The sequence below is a fragment of the Ctenocephalides felis genome, unplaced genomic scaffold (genome assembly GCF_003426905.1).
Source record: "Ctenocephalides felis isolate EL2017-DRISC unplaced genomic scaffold, ASM342690v1 CF-g0.4_SCAFFOLD_03571, whole genome shotgun sequence".
Lineage (NCBI taxonomy): Eukaryota > Metazoa > Arthropoda > Insecta > Siphonaptera > Pulicidae > Ctenocephalides > Ctenocephalides felis.
Window position 1 is genome coordinate 57,492,968 of NW_020539725.1, and position 17,586 is coordinate 57,510,553.

The 17,586-nt window shown below is 26.5% G+C and overlaps 1 protein-coding gene across 1 annotated transcript; it reads left to right on the top strand.

The window, feature by feature from the left end:
- The first annotated feature begins 11,931 nt into the window (after positions 1-11,931).
- Positions 11,932-15,515, top strand: LOC113386367 (aldo-keto reductase AKR2E4-like). Its single transcript, XM_026624151.1, has 6 exons — positions 11,932-12,000; positions 12,072-12,242; positions 13,954-14,070; positions 14,164-14,416; positions 14,860-14,963; positions 15,324-15,515. Exons 1-6 carry the CDS (start codon positions 11,932-11,934, stop codon positions 15,513-15,515), a joined length of 906 nt encoding a protein of 301 aa, XP_026479936.1.
- The last annotated feature ends 2,071 nt before the right edge of the window (positions 15,516-17,586 follow it).

The following is a 17,586-nucleotide window of genomic DNA, read 5'->3' on the forward strand; positions in this document are numbered from 1 at the left end:
TTATTGAAAATTTGGAATTTTACAAAGGACTACATTATTTACATATATTTTTTTTATAATTCATGCTAATGTAAATCATACTTAGATATTCTATGAATTATCATATTAATCCTAAGTAAATCTTTACTTATTAAAAATATATACGATTCGTTAGTAAGATTATCTTTCTGATTACCAGACAACGTGAAACATGTGTCTGATTATCTTACCATATGTTTTATTATTTTTATGAATTTGATTTATTGTCTATCACGTTATTTTTATAGCTTTGATCATATTATTCATATTATTATTATGTTCTAACTGGATTGTTATTGAACATTATTGGATTCTTATCAAAATCTTGTAAGATTTGTACTGGATTTTTAATACATTCATATTAGATCATTATCGGTTTCATATTAGGCTCTAACTTGATTCTTGCTAAATTAGACCAGAATCTTATAAAAATTTGATTAAATTCGTATTGGATTCATATTGGACTTATTTTTTTAATCTCATTGGATACTATCAGATATCTGATATCTGAATAATAATTTAATTATAAATTGAAACTGAGTATTAATTAGCCTAACAAAATCACGTTGAATTCTTACCAGAGCTTACTAAACTCTCTAACTAGTTTCATATTAGATATGCGGATTCAAATAAGACTTAATTCTTTCTAGATTCTTATTATAGTGTTATTGGATTTTCACCTGAATTTTATTGGATTCTTACAGGTGTCAGGTTGCAATCTAATTTGATTCTTTCTGGATTCATTTTACTAGATTCCTATTACATTCCTAACTGGATTCTTATTTCATTCTTACCAAATTTTTGTTAGATTGTCTTGTTCTTGCGGATTTATTTTAGAATTTGACTGGATTCTAGCTAAATTTACATTAGATCCTAATTGGATCCTCATTAGATTCTCATCAAAATCTTATTAGGTTTTAACTGGGTATTATTATAATTAGTGCCAAATTAATTTTAACACTATCTAATTTTTTTGATATTATTATTACCAGTTGCAGAATGTTTTGTATTTTTATTCCATAGGTATTAGGAGCTGCAGCAACTTACCTGATGATACTTTTGCAATTCAAATTGAATTCTACTTCGTGATTAATTAATTATTAAGCCTAATTTAAAAATATAAGTAATATCATAACTTTTAAAATATACTATTTTATTAATAAAAAGTGATGGAGTATGAAAGAAATTTTACTTCTGAAAATGCTTTAGTATTTCTCTAGGAGTTCATAAAAAATTAATGAAAAGTGAAATTGATATAGGTAAGTGATTTTCGATGTTTTTGAAGTGTGAAATTTATGATTTTGTGAAAATTGGAAAGTTGAATATTATATGAGTGAAAATGAATTGCCCAACTATAAGCAATAAAATTAATTTTACATAATAAATATCTAGTAAATGTACTAAACATTAAACTACTTTTATTGTTTATAGATGCACACGTTATTTTTCAATTATTTAAAATTCATGTTTTAGTTATTTTAAATTTCTTGCTGATTTATGTAAATTCAGTTAATATGATTCAGTGAATCAATCTGATTTAATATCTTAATTCATTTATTGTTCTCAATTTATTTAATTTTTGTTAAGAAAATCATCAGTATCGATTTAAGTGCTTGGGAGTTTTTCGAGGAATCAGACATAAAAATGTATTTAATGCTATTTAATAATTCAAACCAATAATTTTACTTAGTACTTATATTTTTTTATATGTATTTGAGACTATCGAAATAAAACGTTGGCACTTTCGTTGATTAGAAAGCAAATTATTGAATGGAATCAGCAGGTTAATGATAAAATATAGTAAATTATTATAATAAGATGAAATATTTTATATATAATATTTTATATATAGGAAAAATGAATATAACTATGAAGTGGTATGATAATTATTTTGATAATTATTATTGGAGTGAATAAAAAGATATCAAGTAAAATGAATATACAGAAGATTATTAAAAAAATACAAAAAAAACTTCAAAACAATATTTCTGTTGTCACTCCACTGATTTTGGGAGTCTATATAATTTCCGCCTATCAATCATGGATTATAATGACTGGAACAGTGTTTAAAGAAATTTTACCGACAATTCCATATGTTTGTCAATTTGTGGAATCAGTTTTAAATGCATGTGCTATTTTGTCTATAATTGTGTTTAAATTTGGCAGAAGCAAAAATCGAGTGACCAGGGAATTTAACAAAATTAGGCAAATTGATGAGAAATTTCAAGAAATTGGAGTGCTTATTGATAATAATAAATCTAAAAGATTTTTATTTAATACAAGTGTTTTAAATATTTCACTTATTTTGTCAGTTGTCACAACTCATACCATAGTGCAAATAATTTCTTTAAAAAGTATAGCTTTAAATTTTACTTTACATAATATTTTGCCCATGTTTTTGAGTAATTGTATATTACTAGAATACGTATATGTTCTTCATAAGTTGAATGAAAGGTTTTGTGTGGTGATTTTGGATTTGAAAAATTTGATCAAACAACCAAATTGTGTGAAAAATAATAAAATTTATGCAAATATTCGGCATCGGGTTTATACTTTATTATTAATACATAGTGATCTTTGTGAAGTCTTAGAAAGCTCAAACAAAATATTTTCTTTGTATTTATTATTATTATTAATGTACATGGTAATTGTTATGCTGTTTAAATTATATATTAGCATTCAGATATTTTGGGATATTTTTATAACATCTGATGACAAAGCCTTGCTTCTTGGTTTAGTTACTTTTGAAAGGCAATTTTTAGTTCATCCGTTTCTTACAATTTTAATGTATTATAGTGAAAATATAAGAAAACAAGTGAGTATATTATTATACATTTTTATATATTTGTATATTTAATTTTAAAGAAATTTTTTTCATGAAGAATGAAACAACGATTGGTCTCATACACAAATTATTTGTGAAGAAAGATGATATTAATATTTTGACGAATCTACTTAGATCTTCATCATTGCAATTACTTCACAGAAATTTTTGTTTAAATTTATTAGGAATTTTTAATCTGAGCTATGCCGAATTTTTTTCGGTAAGTAATTGATGCATTAATTTTAATTCTAATATGTTTGAATAATATTTTTGTATTTGTTTCAGATTTGTGTAAGCTGTTTCTATTACTTAACATTGTTATTACAATTTAGTAGAGATTCAATAATTGCAGCCAGGGATAGCGAGCATCACAAATATACAGTTCAATAACAAACTTGAAAATTTATGAAAAAATTAGTAGAACGATAGAAAATGAAAGCAAATAGAAAGGTCAATATGCTCATAAATTTTACAAAATCAAAATTTGAAGAAAGCCCTGTTGTCTGTTCTCTACAAAAAAAAATTATAATGTGACCAGAAAAGGTAACTTCCGGTAGGGTAAGTTATAGTAATGAGCCGAAAATCGAAAATGGAAATTTTTATTTATCATTACGTTTCAAAGGTTTCTGAGAATTTTGGCATACCTTAAAAAAATGGATGTATGTGTGTATGTGCGGATACAATTTTTTGTCGACGATTTCGGGAACACCGGTCAACCGATTTGAATAATTCGAGAAACATTCGGTGATAAGGAGACGTGCTGATCAGTTTTTGGCGAAGGCAGGTCTAGCCGTTCCGAAGATATAAGTTAAAAAATGTCATTTGTCATACATCAAATTATCAGATATTTTATAGAGATTTTAATAATGTGTACACGTTTTGTGTAAATTTGTTTGGGTTCCGTACCAAGGTTTTCACGGTACGGGAAGTTCCAGCAATTTGCCTTAAGGCGCGATGCCTTACATCACTAGTTTCTGATATTATTGTAGCGATTAACGTGTTAATATAATTCATTAATTTCGTATAAGTTCAATATAAATTAAGCATGTCGTTATGGTTGTATATATAGTTATTAGTAAATTAAAAAATTATATTTGGATCGAAATGCTAATTTTATTACTAATAGCTTTTGCTGACCTTTTCGATTAATTCATAATTAATTAATGAAATGAAGTGACATATTGATTTCTTAGGTTTTTTCTTGAGACTAACAAAATTATCAGTATCACTTTAGTTTTATTTTGATAAATATTGTTTCACTTCTTTATCCAAATTGCTATCTTTTCAATGCTGTTTGAAAATGAAGACATTTCTATAACATAAAAAAATTCTTAAATTTATAATAATGAAATTAAGAAGAGTTCTTCAATCTATAAATTGCTTCACCTATAAAGACAATCAAATCTTTATCACGGTCACAATTATAATCTACATCATATGTTCCTATTATTCTTGGATTATTATAACAGGTGAAAATTACAGGAAAATAGTGCCTGTTATACCTTTTGTGGGTCAATATTTGGAGTCAATTTTGAATGCCTGTGCTATGTTATCATTGGCTTTATTTGAATTTGGAAAAAATAGAAAACAAGTCACGAAGACATTTCAGGAGATAGACAATGTGGATAAAAAGCTTAAAAGTATTGGAATAATTGTGGACACTCGACCTTCCAAGAAATTTTTGTATATATCAAATATCACAAATATTTTGCTGACATTGATCGTGCTGGTGATTCTAATTGTGATACAACATTTTGCATTTGGATTTGGTTCATCGATTTTCACCACACATAATGTTTTACCAACTTTATTGACTACTTCTATAATATTGTTATATGGATATATTCTGCATTGTATTACTAGAAGAATTTCTATAATAAATTCTAATCTGCGTATGATAAACAAAAATAAATGTGATAGTGAGAGGAGTCAAAATTTAAAATACAACTTGACCAGGAATTGGAATTATAATATCAGGAATCGCGTGCACAATTTGTTGCTAATCCATTGCGATTTGTGTGACATTATGGAAAGTTCAAATGAAGCCTTTTCTTTAATACTGTTACTATTTTCGATATATCTATTGATTGTAATTTTATTCAGACTTTATACTAGTATACAAATATTTTGGGATGTTTTAACTAAGTACGACCAAGGTCCATTAATGTTGGGAGTTGCCACTTTGGGACGCCAAATATTAGTGCATCCAATCATCGGCATTCTTGTATACCTTAGCGAACATTTAAAGAAACAAGTATGTACTAACCATAAAAATATTTTAAAAAATATTGTAAACCACATATTTGTTTGTTGGTTATTTTAGATCCAACACACAATTGATCTTATTCACTGGCTCTACATAAATAAACGAATTTCCTCCAATCGACTTCGCAGTTCATCTCTCCAGTTAATGGCAAGGAATTTGCGTTTAAGTCTTCGAGGAGTTTTTGCAATAAGTTTTGAACAATGTTTTATGGTAAGTTTTAATCACATAATTATCTTCTTTGTACAAAAATTTGTGTTACAGATAGGTACTAGTGCATTCTACTACCTGATGATTTTGATGCAATTTAGTAGAGATTCGATAATAGCTGCCAACGATCGTTTGAACCATAATAATAAAATACATGAACATTTTCATAATACCAATCAATTATAAACTTTTTTATTTTATGAATTGTTGATCGTAGGATTTGTGAATTTGGTAATGTTTAATACAGCATGTTATTATTAAGTTTATATTTATATTTTTTTTATTAACAACGAATATCAGCGTCATATAATAGAAATTTGAAGCTTCTTGTTTTACAAATAGAAGAATTATGCATAGAGAATATTACGAATTAGTAATACCAATTTTACACTAAAAATGTGAAAATATTTTTAAAAATGGTCGATACTCTCTAGTGGTTTCAATTTATAAAAATAAATGCCATACATGAATAAATCTTAGTTCTAAAACTTCTCATTCAGGTAGTGAATTCATATTTTTGGCCCTATAATACAATACTTCAGCATTGCAAAAAAAAATCATATTAAATAGTGGTGTATGACATTTGGTAGTTCACCAAAAACGGCTTGACCGATTTTTATTAAATTTTGTGGTTACATTCGGTAGAACAGAAAACCGGTTAATATCTATTTTTCATATCTATAGATTTTTTTAATTTTTCTTGACAAGCCTATACAGCTCTCATTTTTTTCTTTCCTACCATAAATTTCTACTACGTAATAGTCACTTTAGTAATTGAATCATTTAGTAATTGATTAATTTTTATTTAATCTTATGGCCTAATTTATATACTCAGAAAAACTTTTTTTGTTGTCTACTCCTAACACTTTTACTAAAACCTTTTTTAACCAATTTTATACAACCCTAAATTTTCACTTTTCATTCAATAACCCCAGTTTTGTAATAGTCATTTTATTTATTCAATGATTTTTCTCTAATCGTAATTAAACAAACTTTGTCAAATTAAAAAATTAAATAAAAAAAGTAAATTGGGAAAATAAACTAGTGGTGCTTAGCATTGTGCCTCAAGGAAAATTGCTGGAACTTACCGTACCAAAAATGATTTTTTTATTTAAATTAAATTTTTTTAGAACTTTGAACAAAATCGATTTTTGAGAATTTTTAATTTTTTGAAAAATACTGACCTTTTTGAAAAAAACATTTTTTTAGACTTTGAATTATTTTGGAATTTTTTTATCAAAATTTTATATACTTTTCAAAGTAATCGAGATATGTTAGCTGCATAAAAACGAAATCTCGAAGCGCGTAGGCGACGCTTTGCAGAATAACGGATAAACATTAGTACGGAACCCATAAAATTTGTTTTCATTATTAAAATATCTATTAAATATGTAATAAATTGGTGTGCATATGTCTAATGTTCAGTTTTGACCGCCAAATGGCATTAATTTTTACTTTTTTCATTGGATCTCCGGAGACGCTAGACCTACCTATACAAAAATTTAACCAATTCATCATTCCATTAATACAAATTCTAAAAACGACTACACCTGCCTTTGCCAAAAACTAATCAGCTCGTATCCTTATCAGTAGTAATCGAATGTTTTTTGAATTTATCAAATCGGTAATCCGTGTTCGCGAAATCGTCGACGACAATTTGTATCCGCACACATGCACACACATACATCCATTTTTCCTAAGATATGCCAAAATGTTCAGAAACCCCTGAAACGTAAAGATATATAAAATTTTTTATTATCGATTTTTTTATTACTATAAATTACCCTTCGGGAAGTTGATTAAATAAAAAAAAGTGAATTGAGAAAATAAAAAATATTTTGTATGTCCTCAGATTTTAGTGAACAATGCAAACGAATATATTTCATCATTCGATACTAATTTTTTGGGGCTCAAATTATAAATTATTAATTCATTATTTCTACGCGTATGAAATTAAATAGCTTCAATTACCAAAATTAAAAATATTTTAGTAATGAACTGAGTCATCTTCAATAAATTAAATGAAAATATCATTGTTTGTAGTAAACTTAGAAAGAAAGTGAAGTGCACAAAAAATTTAATGAAAATCTTCAAGCGAAAGCCTATTCGCAAAATTACGGATGCGATATGGATCCTTTACTTTGTGAATAAATTCATAAATATTTCTCCCTATGAATATGATAAAAGTGGTCATAAACTGACAGGACGAGCAATTTTCAAATGTTCCTGTACATTTATCTTGTATTCCTTCACAACTTATTTGGCATTTGAATTATTTAATGGAGTCGAGTACAAAAAGTCCAGATCGTTGGTGACTATAGTGGGAAACATTATAGAAACCATCACAGGAATTGATACCATGGTAGTCCTGTTTATTTTTTCTGTTACTCAATCGAAATATAATTTTGGATGTTGGGAAATTTTGGAGAAGATAGATGATGGTCTGCAAGATGTTGGCATGCCAGTAACTTATGATAAATTTATGGCATTTTCTCTGAGAGTTGCAATAATCACTTTAGGCAGCTTGGGAGTTCTGCAGTGGAATCGATCATATACAGAAGCATATTTTTATGGTTTTCTGGGCTTCGTTTATGGTATGCACAACACTATGCCATTAATTGTTACTTTAGCTATAATTTTACAATTCCAATGTCTTTTATACTTATTTCGTGAAAGACTACAAATTATTGAAAAATATTTTCAACAAATACATCATTTTAAATCTGTCGTGATCCGCAATCCTCGTGTGGTCTGTATAAAACTTGGAGATGACACCAAAACATCCAATCCCAAAAACAACAATAATAAAATAAAAAATTGTGAACGCCAGATGATAAATAAATATCTCATCCAAAAACACCAATCGGTGGAAATCCAAAATTCCATAAATCGTTTCCATGCAGTTTTAAAAATTTGGTCAGATTTAGTCGAGTGGGCAGAAAATATTCAAGAAGCATATTCTGTTCCTGTTTTGGTGTCTTTGATTTTACTTGCAATCACTAGTGTTTTTAGATTATATATGGGAATCTGGCATTTTGATAAAATCGAAGACTGGAATTATGTTGCATATAATGTTTATTTCACGACAGCAAGTATTCAATCGGTAATTCATATTTCAATTATGATTCTTTTACTTCTAATTGAATCTTGCAAGAGAAAGGTAAGTTGATAAAGAATAATTTGGTACACATAAAACTATTTCAGAAAATCATTAATTTTTGTATTCTGATTATTAAGGGGCACACCTAGGGGGCGTCCATTAATCACGTGAGGTTTTTAGGGGGACGGAGGGTATAGTAAGAAATCACGTGTATTTATTTTTTAACTGATTTTTTCAAAATAAATTTAAACATTTTCAAAAAAAAATCTAAAAAATTAGTTTTTTCACGTAACTAAAAATACTCGTGATGTTTGGTTGGGGAGGGGAGGTAATTTTGAATATCACCATGTATTACCAAGGAGGGGTCCAAAAATCCTTAAAAACTCGCTCACGTGATTAATGGACGCCCCCCTAGTGTAACAACCTAAAAAGAGGTAAAAAAAGAAAAACTAGTGAATCTATCTATTTAAAATTTTGAGGGTATATTTATACATGTTTTGAGAACACACAGTAAAGTTTTTGGAATAAAATATTAAATATTTTTGAAATAACATCTTCGGCGGCGCCAAAAAAAAGGTCCTCCACTGCTGGAGTGATTGCAGCCTTCTCGGTTGATAAAACACAAAAAAATCTCGTTAAATTAAAATATTGTCTGTACGATGTCCCTCGCGCGAACAAAAAAATAAAAAATTAACAAAATGGCGGCATGTTGAAAAAAAAAGATAATTTTTTCCCAAAATTTTGATCGTTTTTGGCTCGTTTCGTTTTTGATCAGATCAAAATTATCGTATGATGAACTATAAAGAGGAGATACAAAAAAAATTTGATAGCGTTAGGATCATTGTCTCCGAGTAATCACTCCAGCAAATTCCAAAAATGCTGTTTCGAGAAAAACGCGTTTAAAGAAAAAATAATCGTTATACTATATACTAGATATGCTCTTTTAAATGGCTGTAGCTCAAAAACTATTTAAGATATCGATTTAAAATTTTAGTATGTTATTTTTAAAGGTATAACCTATCGAAATATGAAAAAAAAATTGATTGTTTGAAAGTTTCACACTAGGTGTGCCCCTTAATACTTAAAAAGTATCAAAATTTCTAACTAATGTGTCTTTTTCCTCTATTAAGTTTGAACATACGTTATTACTCATACACAAGCTAATGCTCTTGGAAAATAGCTCTTTGATGAAAAAAAGACTTTTAAATTATTCTCTGGAAATGCTTCATAAAGATACGGACTTGATGATATGCGGAATGTTCCCTTTAAATATTGAAACTCATTTTATAGTAAATATCATCCACAATATGAAAATGAAACATTATAATTGTATATTTAACGTGCGATTTATTTTTTTCAGCATGGTGCCAAAGTATTCTATTATTTATTGATACTGTTCCAATTTTAATGGAACATGTTTATTACTAAATTTTACTAACTAAATTCATGACAAGCGATATAATTTTTTTTTATTTAAATAATGCAAGATTGACGAGAAGCTAAATTGCATGAATTTTATAAAATTACAACCAAATTATTATAAATCTTACAATCTCTAAAGTACGTAATGAAAAATTAAGATTTTGTGTCTAATAGTCTGTTATATAATTTAAATGATTAAATTTATAAAATTTCAACAAATTTATTTTATTTTTAGAATTTTTTTTAAACTTTAAAGTAACAAACTTATGAAATTCTATTAACCTTATATTGATTTTATTAATTTTTGTTGTTCGAAATTGAAAGTTAACAGATTTCGTATTACTAAAAATATACGAATTTATAATGTATAAAATTTTATTAAATTTATTTTAATTTTAAAAATCATTCAAGTCCGAAATTTAACAACAAATTTTTTTCTATTCTTAGAAAACTTCTAAACTTTAATTTAGCTTACCTGCCAAGTAGGTAAATCCCTTACAATATATATATATATATATATATATATATATATTTATAGCTTTGTATATTTACATATTTCTTACATAAATACGAATGTGGATTTGTGCATTTTGCATATCTTGAGTAGTTGATAATAATTATGAAAATTTAATACAAATTTATCTAACCGTAGATAAATTAAGTAAGTAAGTTTTAGATAACTATTATAAATAAAATTAATATATCTAAATAAAACGATAAAATGAATAATTTTTGCTTTTATCGGTTTTGGGAATTTGAAAATCTAAGAAAATAATCTGTATTGGATTTAAAAATCAATTGATACTAACAGAATTTTATATTTCAAGAAACTCTATATTTTATAAACATACAATTAGTCAATTGCATTATGACTGCATTATATTTTTTTTCTCGGGCAAATTAAAGGATTATAATTATAAATGGTAATAGATAAGTAAAATATATATAATAACTCAAATAACAAAATTTGAAAATAATATAATCAACAAGTATGTAGAGTTTTATTTTTCCATTCTATTTACAAAAATATTGCAAAATTTATTCGGAATTTAATTTATCAAATTGAATATCTATATGAAAAATAATCTATGTTAATTAAATTAATCAGCACATGCGCTGCTAAAATCATAAAAAATACATACCTACTTGTTTAAGAATGCAGGGATAATTTTTTATATTTGCAATTATAATTTTAATGTTCTGTACATAATTAATGATTTGATAATTTTATTTTGTAAACAGTTTTATGCTGTAAACAATAATAGAAATGTACTTATTAATTTAATATCGAAATTAAAAAAAAAGCAATAAAAAACATCTTCGTTTGTTTTAACTTAATTGAGATAAATAATTGTCTTAAGTAGTAATTGAGATAAATAATAAATAGTTAGTAAATTTTTCGATGAACATTAAAAATGATGCACGTTTTCCGTGAGGTAGTTATCTAAAATAAATAAAGATATAAAAATCACTCTTATCTTATCTAATTAAAATTGCGGCATTAAAAAATCATCGATTTCCTTACCCGATTTTAAATTTGAAATTAATTTATCTAAATATTTTTTTACATTATTTGCTAATAATAATTATTATTCCTTAAGGATACTTTGTATTAAAGTATCTAGCAAAAATTGAATTCGATTTTGTAATTTGGAAACATGGCCTATTTTTTAAAAAAGGAAAATTTACGTATTATAGAGCGCCTAACTAAAAATAGTTTTTTTTTTAAAAAAAAGAAAATGAAATAGAATTTAGATAACAAATAATTGTACTTAGATGGCATATATGCAATTTTAAAACTATTTCATTATTTTTCCTGAATTTGTTTAAATTATCTATTAGCAAAAATAATCTAAAGCTTGCAAAAAGCTCAAATTTCATTTTCTTCCATTCATAAGTTTTATTCCCCTTGCTGTACAGTACTGTTATTGACCTTCGGAATTTTTTCAAATTATGTATAATTATACAACATTATCACTTAGTATAATGAACTTTACTTATCACTCCCATTTGTATATATAAATGGAAATGCTCAACACTTTTGTGGAATTTATCATCCTAACAATCGATCTGAGAAGTTAAATTTAATGCAAAATGTCTGTTCCTAAAATAAGATTAAATGATGGGAATGAAATGCCGATTTTTGGATTAGGAACCGATAAGGTATAATAATATAAAATTTCATTATTATATATTTTATACTTATTTTATATTAATGATTTATTTTATTAAAGTCGCCGATTTCTGGAGATAATACACGTGCCGTAGAATGTGCTATCGATGCAGGTTACAGGCATATTGATTGTTCCTATTTGAGCCAAAATGAAGGAGAAATCGGTGAAGCCATTAGAAATAAAATTGAAGATGGTACAGTTACCAGGAAAGAGTTGTTTGTTGCGACCAAGGTAAGTCCTTGGAAAATTCTCAAATATTAGTAACTTATTACTAAATACGATGTCTAAAGATTGGTTAGATGGCTAGGTTTATAAGTTATTATTATTAATTTTCTTTATGAGCGAAATTATGAACTTTGTTCAAAATTCCATTCTTCTTTCACTTTTTGTTATATTTCTGATAGCTTTCAGCATTGAAAACCAAACCAAACATCCAAAAAACCAAAATCAGATCGATATCAAAAATTTCTTCTAATAACCAACATTTTAAAATTTGGGTTGATACAGTCAATTGCTTTCGAGTTAGATGTTATGATTTCATACTTTGTTTTCTGGATTTGGATTCTTCAGAATTTAAATAAAATTGAAAAAACATCAATTATTGATTTATTAATTTTGTATTAAAAGACGGTTTGATCGAGTCAGTTGGTTTTGAATTAGTGTTAGCATCCTTCAAAATTTAAATAAAATTCGAAATATATAAGTTATTGGTCATACTGAATTCTTACTTCTCAATTCGTATGAAGATCCTTTCAATTCTTTTTTGATCATATATTTTATTCATGATCAAAAATTTGATTTTCTCAAAAAATATTGAACCGCTAATTGTCATTCGTTACATAATTGAGTTGTAAAAATTTGAGTAAATATTTAGAAATTCTTTAGCATTAAAAAGTTTGAAATGGTATGGTTATACAAATTCGCACCCACTTGAGATTAAAATAATTACAAAAATAATATTGCTATTGATTAATAGTGTGTTTTACGAAATTTATATATATATATTTTATTCATGATCAAAATTTTGATTTTCTCAAAAAATAGAAAGCTAAAAGTCATTTGTTAATAACATAATTGAGTTGTGAAAATGTGAGTAAATATTTAGATTCACGTTTAGGAAAGTATCTTTAGAGTGAATTAAAACAAAATAATGCTATTAACTCAAACGTTTATGTTTTATGAAAGTTCAAGATATTGACTTCTTTCAATTTGTAATTTTTTTTACTATCGAGATTTAGACTTTTATATTCAAGTATTATTTTTCTTCGGATATTTTTATCTATTTTCTAATAAACTTCAAGTTCATTTTTCTTCTACAATTACTAAGCTACAGTATGATTATAATCTATAGACTAATTGGTGGGTATAATAATTATTAATTAGTGTAAAATTTTACTCAACAACCTAAATCATTTTTATTTCATATTTTTTAATTTAAAAGATCTTCACTACTATTAACTCTTTTATTTAACTAAATTACAACTAATCTGCATATAAAAAAAATTTTTATATGCAGATTTATAGTTTTTTAACTTCCCGTAGGGTAAGTTATAGTAATCGCAAAAAACTCGAAAATGTAAATTTTTATATATCCTTACGTTTCAGAGGTTTCTGAACATTTTGACATACCTTAGAAAAAATGGATGTATGTGTGTGCGTGTGTGTATATGTGTGCGTATGTATGTGTGTGTGGATACAAATTTTTGTCGACGATTTCGGAAACACGGATCAACCGATTTGAATAATTTAAAAACATTCGATTCGTATTGATAAATCAAATTATCAGATATTTTATAGAGATTTTAATAATGTTTATTACTTTCGGTACGGAAAGTTTCAGCAATTTGGCTTAAGGCACGATGCCATACACCACTAGCTTTAATATTGATTTTGAAGACTGAAATACTTTTTACAACATTTTTTTCTGAGTTTGTCGTTTCAGCTCTGGTTTGCACGTCATGAACCAGAAAACGTCGTAAAATTTTGCGAAAAATCTCTTGACAATTTGGGATTGGATTATTTGGATTTGTATTATATACACTGGCCCGTTTCATATAAAGTAAGAAAAATGTGTATTCATAATTTTATTCTTTTAAATTTTTGAAATTTATTTTATTTTTCAAATAATGAATTTATTCTACTTCTTTTACAGGGATCTAATAACCCGCAACACTATATCGATTACCTGGACACATGGAAATCAATGGAAGAATGTGTGAAATTAGGTTTAGCAAAAAGTATTGGAATATCAAATTTCAATAGTCAACAAGTGGAAAGGCTCATTCAAAATTGTACCATAAAACCTGTTGTCAACCAGGTTGAAGTCAACACCAGCATTAACCAGAAAAAATTGACTGAATTTTGCAATGACAGGGGTATTGTAATTGTGGGGTATACACCTTTAGGTAATAAACCCAGTTTTGGTCAAATAATTAGTACAAAAATTTGAAAATTGAATACTAGAAATGATTAAAAGAGAGAATTCAAGTTTCAGTGAATTTAATTGATTTTATATAGCATGTTGAGAATGCGGGGAAAAAGTTTGCGGAAAACTTTGAATTTCAAAGAATTTTTTATAACTAAAAGTTTGTATTGAACTTTATATGAAGTTTATTATTGAGTCTACCCTATCAGAATTATTAATTCAAAATTATACATAAAGTAAATATTTGCTCTTTATTTTTTGACGGTACTTTTAAATCTTTTTTAATAATTAAATTTTAATATTATGTTAATAGCTGTTAAACTTACACTTGATTTTCAATTCAATTGAATGCTAATTGAATAATATAAGTAATTATTTTTTTTTAAATAAATTAATAATGTTAATTATTTTTATCATTTTCAGGATCGATAGATAAAGTTCGACATGGTGTGCAAATACCCAAAATTTTAACTGAATTAGCAGCAAAATATAATAAAAATCCTGGACAAATTGTGCTCAGATACCTGGTAAGTATTCAACCCATTAAGAAAAAACTTTAACTTTTCTAAATAAATTAAATCTTATAGAAATGATAGAAAATCATTGCAAAAGATATTTCTTTACTTTTTGGTTGTATATTTCGGTTTTGATCCGTTTAGTCAGTTTTCATATTTCAGAACTTTATGTAACAGACTCTTTTAAATATATTTTATATACATTTTTAATATAAATTTATGAATTTAATATAAACAATTTTATTAAAATTAACAATACAAAAAATATTAATCTTATGCATAAATCTTCCAAATTTTTTTTAGTATTCATGTATTTTAATATTCATCATTTTTTTAATTTTTTTTTTTGAGTATCTTTTAACATTTTTTTAGGTTCAACTAGGCGTTGTGCCAATTCCTAGATCTTTGAATAAAACACGAATCACAACAAATATACAAATATTTGACTTTGTATTAACAAATGACGAAGTTGAACAATTGGATGCTTTGAATGAAAATAAACGATTTATCACATTCGATTCTGCCAAGAAATTCAAAGAGTATCCGTTCCATATAGAATTCTGATATTGAATAAGCAACTTTAAGTATGTAAATATAAAAATCTTAGATTAAGCTTAATCTTAAATATAGTAATTAATAATTATAAATGATATTTGAATTTTCTTTAATTTTTACGAAGTATTTTAGCAAGTGGTAACGCTTTATATGACCTATAAAATTTTGTGCAAGTCGACAATAACGATATTGATTTTGTCCTAGAACATGAGCAAAACCTTTTACGTTTCACAGGACAAGAGATTTTGAATCTGTGCCAAGTAACAATTTTCGGATAAATTTCTTGGTAACAACCGTTTTATTTGGATTTTCATTATTTGTTAACAAAAGTTGAGCTACGTGATACTATAATTTAATAATACAGCCTAAAATTTCAACTAGTTGTGTATGGCATCGTACCTCAAGGTAAATTGCTGGAACTTCCCGTACCGTAACGAAATATTCGAAATGTATTAAATGTTTTCATAATATTGTATCATTGTCTAATATTTATAAGAGTTATATAAACTGAATTACAAAGTTAAAATTATTTATTTAAAGCATATAAGTGAGCTTTATAACTTTAGCTAGAATTAAAATTAAAATGAAAAAAAAATAAGATAAAAAATTGAAATAATTTTTATTCCAAAAGTAATTATTTTGTCAAAACAAGCAGGAAGTTTTTTGAATCATTTACATCGGATGCTTAGTTTTCTTAGAAATTGCCATTTACTGCACATTTTGCTCGGTATCTCCGAAACGTCTGGACCTGCCTTTGCAAAAAACTAGTCACCACTTCTCCTCATCACTACAAACTGAATGTTTTTTTAATGATTGAAATCGGATGTTCAGTACTCTCAAAAACTCGATTTGCATTTTCTGCACTCTTTGCTTCGTATCTCCGTAACGGCTGGACCTGCCTTTGCCAAAAACTAATCGGCACATTTCCCCATCAATAGGAATCGAATGTTTTTTAAACCATTCAAATCGGTTGATCCGTGCGCCCGAAAACGTGGAGGAAAATATGCGGATATACAAAACACAGACACACATTCATTTTTTTTTGAGGTATGCCAAAGTGTTCAGAAACCTCTGAAACGTGAAGAAATGCAAAAATTTTTATTTTCTAATTTTGACCTATTACTATAACTTACCCTACGGGAAGCTAATAATGAATTTTAAAAACAAAAATTAATTTAGTAATGCAGGTGTTCTTTCTTAATTTTAAATGATATCTCGTACAAAAACGAATAAACTTGGAAATTGGTATATCGATTTTGAGCAATTTTTTTAAAAATTTGCACATTCCTAATGAATGATTTTATATTTTTATTGAAATTTATTCAATTACTTATGTTAAAATATTATAACTGCAGATATAAATTTGCAGAGAACACGTTATTAGCATGCAAAATTTTATACAGTATTGTTAATATGTTTGTCTGATGTGTTGGAGCAATAAAAGTGCATTGTTACATAGAATAATGAAAAATTTCTCGACAAAATGCAGAATTTTATATATCTACACTTTATATTTAATAACATAAGACAAAATTCGTTAATCTTATTATTAACTTCTCGACAAGAATAATTCTATAAGTTTTGGTCAGAAAATCCGATTCCATAATTTTATGGTTCCTCGACGTTTCAAGTCATTCTGCATCGTTTGACACCAAAATTTAAAAAAATAATAGTATGTATGTTCTTACAATTTCTTTGAATTTAAGAGGAAATGTATTGAAACCACACATGAAAATTCGAACCTACCTCGTAGTTTTAGTCAAATTTTTTCGTTTATGTTCATTTAATATTTAAGAACATGTTGTATACAATTAGTTTATCCGTTAATTTTGCTGCTGAAGCAAATTCGTGTTATCCATTTCGGCGGAAAAGTGCTTTGTGCTAAAATCCTTTCATCCAGAAACATTGATTGCATGATAATGGCTTTATGCTAATTCGTTAAAACGACAACAGGTAAAATCAACACGATGCTTTTTGTATATTGAATAATGCACGATTTGGATTTGTAGAGATTCTGTAAATGATAGAAGTATTTTTATCAATAGTCATATTAATAATCGATAGTTATATACTATAAGAT

Excerpts from the sequence above, each read along its gene's own strand:
- LOC113386367 (XM_026624151.1), top strand. The coding sequence starts at position 11,932 with ATGTCTGTTCCTAAAATAAGATTAAATGATGGGAATGAAATGCCGATT. Across the intron at positions 12,001-12,071 it reads TTGGATTAGGAACCGATAAG|TCGCCGATTTCTGGAGATAA; the intron begins GTATAATAATAT and ends ATTTTATTAAAG. Across the intron at positions 12,243-13,953 it reads AGTTGTTTGTTGCGACCAAG|CTCTGGTTTGCACGTCATGA; the intron begins GTAAGTCCTTGG and ends TTGTCGTTTCAG.